Source organism: Myotis nattereri (genome assembly GCF_964212035.1).
Source record: "Myotis nattereri genome assembly, chromosome: 16".
Taxonomy (NCBI): Eukaryota; Metazoa; Chordata; class Mammalia; order Chiroptera; family Vespertilionidae; genus Myotis; species Myotis nattereri.
The window spans coordinates 19273503-19281870 of record NC_138091.1 but is presented as its reverse complement, the minus strand read 5'-3'; the positions used below and the strand labels follow the sequence as shown (position 1 = coordinate 19281870).

At 60.3% G+C, this 8368-nt stretch overlaps 1 protein-coding gene across 1 annotated transcript; it reads right to left on the bottom strand.

The window, feature by feature from the left end:
• Nucleotides 1-2029: 2029 nt before the first annotated feature.
• On the bottom strand, nt 2030-8009 carry AIPL1 (AIP like 1 HSP90 co-chaperone; the record flags this gene model as incomplete). Its single annotated transcript, XM_081110225.1, has 6 exons — nt 2030-2232; nt 3248-3389; nt 3521-3697; nt 4525-4713; nt 7138-7317; nt 7914-8009. 6 exons carry the CDS (start codon nt 8007-8009, stop codon nt 2030-2032), a joined length of 987 nt encoding a protein of 328 aa, XP_080966351.1.
• Nucleotides 8010-8368: the final 359 nt, after the last annotated feature.

Sequence of the window (8368 nt, the reverse complement as noted above, 5' to 3'; positions counted from 1 at the left end):
CTCTCTCTCTCTCTCTCTCTCTCTCTCTCTCACACACACACACACACACACACACGCACAAATTTACACAAGAGAAGCTCACTAATAAGGAAGAAGCGTGCTGAACAAGGCAGAAATGACCAGCGAGAAGTCTGCTGACCAGGCTGCGCGAGGGCTGCCCCGGAAGTGCAGAGCCACTGTGGTCAGAGGCTGCATACACGGGAGGCATGTCAGAGGCCGGGTTTCTCCGTGTCCACCATACAGAAATGCTGGGCCGGGCGATAGAAATGCTGGGCCGGGTGAGGCTGGGGGAAGCTACCAGGAAAGTCATGAACCAAAATGTGGCCTGATGTCAACCCACTGGGTGGCGCGCAAGAAGGAATTCCTAGGGCTTTTCCCACAGAACTGTCCCTGACGACCGCACAGGTGACACCTGAGGAGGCTTTGAAACATGCCCCTCGTTCCCCTGGGCTCACAAATGCCCCGGGGCATCGGGAGCCGAGGCTTGCCCACAGGGTGCGTTGGGCAGGACCAAGCAGGACCCGGGCATCAGGCCTGCTGGGGGACCACAGGTGATGTGAGATCCCCGCTGTCCCCAGAAAAGGGGTGGCCAGCGGGACTACCGCGTGTAGAAATGGGCAGGCCCATGGAGACCCGGAAGTCTGCAGGCCATAGCTCCTGGTGCTCAGATGGTGCCCCTTGCCAGCCTCTATCTCCTCCCCAGCCCTGGTGGAGCCTCTGGGGGCTCAGACACCACTGAGGCCTCTCTCCCAGGGCAGTTAGGAGCAGGGGACAGTCCTCTGCCGCTCCCTGCTGGCCACTCCGAGCAAAGGCCCCAGGACACTCCTCTTCCTGCTTCTGCCCCCTTCCCGTGACCGCCTCTAGAGCCACCCGGGGTTCTCTCTCTGTACACCTGGGCACCCCATTAGACAGCGAGCCTGAATCAACCCAAGATGAACCCTCTCTCCGCCCTGGTGGGAGGGCTTAGCCTCAAATGCCCTCGTCCTGCAAAAGCCGGGAGAAGAGAAAAATCAAAACAGTCCCCAGTTCCAATATCTGCCGCTACATGTGATGCCAGAATACCCTACTCCTGTGCCAGGGGTCACGGACTCGGACCCACAGGGAAACAAATGCAGTCACGGCGCCAGCGGGCCCTGCGGGAAATGGCCTCGCTGGCTGTTCCCTGGAGATGCCGTTTATGGATTTCAAAGCTGAGGGTCAACCTTTGGACACAGCGCGGAAGGTTGAGGTCTGGTCACAGGCCGAGCACAGGTGCCGACAGCCCGGAGGATGGAAACGCAAAGGCCCACCCGACTGCTCGGTGGGGGACGTGGGAGGTGGGCGAAGGGTCGCAGGGGCTGCGCCCTCCACCTGTACAGGGGTGGGCGAAAGTAGGTTTACAGTTGTGAGTATGAGGAGCATAGTTTTATTCTTGTCTTGTTATTGATTGATTATTGTATTATGTGTTTGTATTGTTGCCATAGGAAGGGCTGTAAACACACTTTTGCCCACCCTTGCACGGAAGAGAGTCAATGGGTTTCGATAGAGAGTTCTGGAGGGAGCGGATGAACTTACAAAAGTAACCAAGCAAAGAGCCAAAAATATCACTATCCAAAACGGGGAGAAGGGGAAGGAAGGGCTGAGAAAGCGTCCAAGCATTGAATTCCCATTTTCCAGTAACCAGGGGTAAGAGCACGCGTGGAGAAAGTGTGACGTACATGTTATTTGGAGATAGAGAAAACGAGCAAAAGACTGAAGTCCAGGGCCAAACCGCTGGCTCTGGGCTTAGAAATAAGAACCTCACTCTCATTCATAAACGCTTTGGGCTTCTATTTTTGCCAGGGGTAGGTATTAAATTGATTTTAAAATTTAATTTTAAACTGTAAAATGTAACACCAAAACATTGGCCAAATGAACCAGACATGGCCAGGCCATCTGCTGGCTGCCCACTGCCGGGCTGTCCGGTGGGCACAGGGGGGTCAGCGCGGTGGGGGGTGCCCTGGTGGGAGGCAGGATGGGAGCCCGCTGCCCCCCCCCCAGGCGCCCCACCCTAGCCCAGCATGTGCTGGCAGCGCAGCCGCTCCTCCTCCCGCTTCTCCTCCAGGCGGCTCTCCAGCAGCCTCAGCTCCCTGTGCACCGCCTTCCGCATGGCCGGCTCCAGCTCCAGAACCTTCTCCAGGTCTGCCTTGGCCTCTGCCTCATTCCACACCTCTGCGTGAGCCCGGGCCCGCACATAGTAGGCCTTCACGATGCCTGCAGGGACGATAGAACCGGACCTGCCACCCGGGCCCAGGGGCAGCCCCACCCATGGGTCCTTACCAGCTTACAAACCCCTTAACCTTGACCAGGATCCTTAATGTCTCTGTACCCGAGCCTATGTCCTTGACTGTCAAATGGGGGTGATGATGACTCCCCACCTTTGTGCAGACCCTTCCAAGGCCTCATAACTAATTTTATACTCATGAATTTCTATCATTTTTCTTATAGAGCAGTGGCTCTCAACCTTCCTCATGCCGCGACCCTTTAATATAGTTCCTCATGTTGTGGTGACCCCCAACCATAAAATTATTTTTGTGGCTACTTCATAACTGTAATTTTGCTACTGTTATGAATCGTCATGTAAGTATCTGATATGCAGGGTGTATTTTCATTGTTACAAATGGAACATAATGAAAGCATAGTGATTCATCACAAAAACAATATGTAATTATATATGTGTTTTCCGATGGTCTTAGGCGACCCCTGTGAAAGGGTCGTTCAACCCCCAAAGGGGTCGCGACCCACAGGTTGAGAACCGCTGTTATAGAGTCTCCCCAGATTGTGCACGCTTCCGGCCCGACCCCTGCACCTGTCCCGGGGCGGCTGTGACACCGGTGAATGGCGTGCTGAGTGCCGAGGACTGAGTGCCGGGCGCGCAGTATGCGTCTGACGCTGCTCCTACGAGATCAGACCAGCGTCACATGCGCACTGTGGCGCTGACATGCCTGTGCGTCCAGCCCTGTGTTCACCTCCCAGTGTGCTCTCCATCGAGGGCCCTTTCCTTAAAAGCCTGTCTCCGCTCCACACCATCACAGGCCTGGGAGCCGCTGCGCGTCTGTCCTGGTGCACATTCCAGTGAGACGCCTGTGCAATGAGCTCTGCACGTCCATGCCCTGCGACAGGCGTGCAGGCAGAACGGCGGGGTGGCCGCAAGTGTAGGCGCCTGGATGGCGACCGAAGAGGGCACGGAGGTCTCAGCCCCGGCCCGGCCCCGCCCAGCCCCGCCCACCTGGGTGGTGCCGCAGGATGTCGCTGGTGTGCTCCAGCACCTCGTAGTACTCCGCCCTCTTCAGCAGGCACTGGCAGTAGTTGAGGGTGAGGGTGTTGATCATCTTCTCCAGCTTCAGCCACTGCGCCTCCCAGGGCTTCTCCTGCCCGTGGGGAAGGGGCTGCCGTGAGCGGAGGCTGCAGCGTGACACCCCTCCCAGGGCCCTGGCCGGGACAGGGCTGCTCCCCCGCCCCACCCCCACCCCGATGGCAGGGCAGGGCGGGCAGCCCCCACCTTGGCCTGCAGGTTCCTCAGGCAGACGATGGCTTCCTGGTACTTGGCGGAGGCCTCCTCGTGGCGGCCCAGCTTGAAGAGCCGGTTTCCTTCCCCGTGAAGGATGGGCACCGCCTGCATCCGCTCCGCGTTGCTCAGGTTCCAGGTCTCCCTGTGGTACTCGCTCGGGGCCTCCACCTGGCCCGGGAGGTGCAGGTGAGGCTGGGCAGGGAGGGACCCAGCACCCGCTGAAGTCAGCTCTGCACTTCCCGCAGGGAGGTGCCCCGGGAAGGAAGCCACGGCCCAGGGGCCCACCCTCACTGGCCCTTCCGTGCCAATCAGGCACAGGCACCTGCTGGTCCACAACTTTACTTCCGACGTCCAGAAGCTGCCGTAACACTCCTGCCATTAGAACACGACGCGGCATTGCCATCTGCTGGGAACTGTGCTTATAAAGGCACAGCCGCGCGATGCCTGTGCTGAGCGCCTCGGAAGCGCTGCCCGGGGCAGTGTGCACACCGCACCCCTGTTCACACCGGCCCGTGGGACGCGGGTCTCATTTGTATTCACGCGTGTCCCTGGGCTGAGCCTCCGCCGTGGCCATAAGCCGAGTCCTGCCGGGCCGGGCCCGTTCCCACCCCCATCACCTGGGCTGCCAGTCACGCGGGAGAGTCCGGTCTGAACCCACGACCCGCAGGGACTGGGATGAGGATAGAATCTAAACTTTTGAAGACAAAACTGGAAGTTGAGACCCAATAGAAGAAAACTGTCTCCGCGTGAAAACAGATGACATTTTAAAAAATTGGTGCCAAACGGGCTTTTCCCTGGGAAAGGCAAAGTACCCTTTTGGGGGAAGGGGGAGAGTGTTCAAATTCTCCTGCGGTTTATGAGCCTTTTCCGGGTGAGGGCCAGTGACCGGTGGGGTGGAGCTCCCAGGATGCCCACGACCGCTCGCTCTCTGATGCTGGGCCAGCCCTCCACCCCCCCCCACACCCCCCTACCCTCCCACCCCCGCAGAGCCCCACCTGCAGCAGCTCAATCACGAAGAGCAGAGGCTGCGGCTCCTTCTGCAGCTCGTCCAGGTCCTCGTAGCCCAGCGTGTGGTAGGCGAACATGTTGGCCAGACCGCACGTGTGCACGTGCCACTCGGTGGGGTCCTTGCCCTCCGCCATCTGCCGCAAGCTCCGGGACAGGATGGGGTAAACGCCCGTGTGCTGGGGGAGATGGGCGGATGGCATCGGGGCTGTCTGCTCAGCCGGGCCTCAAGCAGCCCTCTCCCAGCGCCCCAGCCCTCAGTATCCCATGGCCCTCCTCCACCTGCCCCAACACCCCCCCCCGCCCCCCCCCAACAGCTGTGGTACCTGCGGGCAAGGCACTCCATCTGTTCGCTCCTTTCGTTCTTAAAATGGCTCAGCAAAGGAGGCACCACTGTACCCCTTTTACAGATGAGGACCCTGGATCCCAGAAAGACTAAGTGGCTTGCTTACGGTCACACCCCTAGGAAGTGTCCGAGCCGGGACCCAAGCCCAGCTCCGGAGCCACGGTGCCGCGCTGCCTCTGGCGGCCCTGGCCGTCAGGCTAATGACTTTCTCTCCCACGGAGGCCCCGAGCCCCCCAAGCCTGGGACTCGCGGGAGGGGAGTGAGGAGAGCAGTGGGGGCTCTGGGTCCCTGAGGCCCGGGTTGGCATCCTGGCCAAGCTCTGGTGAGCAGTGAGCCCAGAGCGCCCGCCGAGCTCCAGGCGCCCCAGGTGGCCCGTGTCCAGTAGTGGGGCTGTTGCAGGGGTTCAGTGAGCTCATGCAGATGTAGGTCCAGCTCAGCACAGCCTCGGCCAGCCCGGGGAGCTGGGGTTGCCACCCCTGAGGCAGAACAAGCCTGGGAAAGCCAGCCCCTTAGCCTTAGCTGCCCCACCTCCCGCCCCCAGGCTCTGGAAAGCCCCACAGGATGGTCTCTGAGAGCCCCGCTCCTCGGGCTGGGTCCTGACAAGGCCCCTGCCAGGCTCTGCATGGCAGCTCCACACTATTGGGAAGTCACCAGCATGAGGATGAAGGTCACCCCTCCCTGCCCCTGCCAGCTGGGGTCAGCCCCGAATGCCCTGGGCTTCCCTGTGAGAGAGGTGACCAGATGGAGTGTAAGCCTTTGGGATTAGGGCTGGACTGTGGGGAGGGGGGGCCGGGGGGGCGCGGGGGAGAGGCCCAGGATCAGCTTCCTACAGGGAGGAGGTGCTCCGGGCCCCGACTCACAGGCCCTCAAAGGCCTTGTCCCTCTGGCCCTCTGGACACCTGCTGCCCGGGCACTGCCAGGGCCTCGTCAGCACAGTGGCTGTGGGATGCCACCGGGAGTGGCATAAAGTCTGAGAAAGGAAGATAAAGGCCAGAGAAGGGGCACAACTCCAGAATCCCACCCCCACTCGGGCAGCACCTCAGAGAGAGGAAGGAGGGAGAGGGTCCCGGCTCTGGGACCCCCCTCCCCACCCCCCCTGCAGCCAGCAGGGAAGCCAGAGTCCCAGGAGACTCACTCAGCCCAAGGCTGTGCCCATGGCGGCAGGGATTCCCCACACCCCACCCCTCTCTGGGGCTCTGGGACAGCCTGCTTCCCCCTGAGGGGCTCTATCCACCCTGGCAGTCATGCCCCAGGCTTCACTCAGCTCCCACACTGGGATGCTGCACCCCTCCTTTGGTGAGGACTTCTGTAGATTAGTTGCCAACATTTAAACACTGAGAGAGTGTACACGCTTGTCTCAAAAACTCAGACTATCCACTCGCCTGCCCAGTGGGAGCTGGGAGCAGGCGACCTCCAGTCAGCAAGCTCCTGGCTCCCAGTGGGACTTTAGTTTGCAGCCTCTGGCCTCATAAGATGGCACCAGCAAAAATTTCCAGAGGCCAGCGCCCTCCCTAAGGAGTGGGGCTCAGGGGGGAACAAGGAGGGATGCATTTCAGGGCAGAAGCTCCAAGAGCCCCTCTGGTTTAGGGGAGGGAGGGAGGGGAGGGAGGGAGGCCCCTGGTCTGGAGAGACTGTCCAAGCAAAGGGCTCTGCAGGGGCTGACAAGCAGCAACTGCTAGGGGAGAACAAGCCTCTTAAGGTCTTGGCCAAATAGACATGCCTACCCCGCTGATGGCTTAGTCTTTCCAAAACTGAATGATGAAGTGAGGAGCTGCCTCATAAAAGAGAGGGGCCCCCCAAATGAAACCTGCCATGCCTTTCACCCTTCCTGGCCGGGTGCTGCCTCTCGTCCCACTTCTAGACCTGACGAACTCCTACTCATCCTTCAAGACCCAGCTCAGTGGCACCTTCTTGAAGAAGTTCCCCTAAAACCCCAAGGCAGTCAGCGGCCCCTCTCCTGTGGCCCTATAGCACGCTGCCCCGGTTGCGTTACGCCATGGCACTGGCTGCCCGCCCTGTGTGTGCTTAGGTGTCTGCTCCGCCTCCAGAAGTCCAGTTCCTTGAAGGCCAGGGACTTTGCCTGCTTTATTCCTAACACCCCCATTTCTCCAGCCAGCCGCGACACCGTCACTTCAGGGAGTGCTGTTTTAGCCCCCCCCCCCCCCTTCCTGAGACACAGCAGCCCTGAAACACACAGAGTGGGTGGCTGGGCCCCGTAGAAATCAGCCCAGGGTCTGGGCCGGCCTGGCCTACTTACGATGGTGTCACACCAGAACTCCGCCACCTCGCGGACCCGCATGGACGTCAGCAGGAGCTCCCAGACCTCCAGCTTGAACATGTTCCCGATGATCAGGTGCATGGGCTGCCCCGCCTGCTTGCTGTCGTCGATCACCGTCCGCTCCTCGTTGCATTTCATGGTGCGGAAATGGAAGGTCACCTGGTCCCCGAGAGAGTGGGCCCTGGTCTAGACGCACCTCCCGAGGCCCAGCAGGAGCCACCCCTCTGTCACCGACTCTCAGGGCTGGCCTCAGGGTCCGCTCCCCAGCTCCAGTCAGATGCCTCAGACCCCCCAGAGCACCCCCCCCCCGCCTGCAATCCCCCAGGGATGAAGAACCCCCTTCCCCATAAATGACCCTTGTCCCACTCTTGAGAGCTCTGTTGGGTCAGGATGTCCTTCCTTAAATCAGCCCTAGGTCTGAGGCCCCCGACACAGCCCATCACCCAGGGGAGCCACCAGAGACTTGTGGCCAAACACCACGATCCTGGAGAGCCCCTCCTTCTCACCTTCTCACTCAACATCTGGGGCTCCCGAAAACTCCCAAAGCCCGTCCCCCATCCCATGCTGTAGTTTAATTTGCAAAGTACCATAATGCCCAGTGAATAGACTCCTGTTCAGATGCCTTGGGGCTCACAATCCCAGGAAGGGCCTGCCCGGCCATTTTTGGCAAAGCTGAGACCTGTCTGCAGTGCCGTGTGGCCAGCGGGCTGCAGAGGCTGCCGTGGCAGGGGAGGCGGGGAGGGGGCCCCACTCACTCGAGATCCAGTGATGAAGTTTGGGAGCTCCCCCAGGCCCCCATGCAGAATGGTCTTCTTGATCCCTTCCACGTTCAGGAGCAGAGCAGCATCCATGGCTGCGGGAGCTGTCCAGCCTGGGTTGATATAATCTCACCAAAGGAAGGTGCTCAGGCTAAGACCCGGGATTTGCCCTGCGGGGGAGGGAAGGGGTGCGAATTAGAGGAGTGAGGCAGGGTGGTGCCCCATGCTGGCTCCAGGCTGCTCCTCCCTCAGGGCCACTCCCTGGCAACCCAGCCTTCTTCCCCATCCATCCACTGCTTCTCTCCGGGATGGGAGCCCGGGCCTGACACATTATTGCATCAGCTTTGGTTTTGTCCCACGGCAAGAACAGAGGGAGTCGGCTGGAGCCTTCTGAAAGAAGACAGCGTTGAGGGAGTGAGCAGTAGTGAGGACTCGGGCCACCGAAGGAGAAA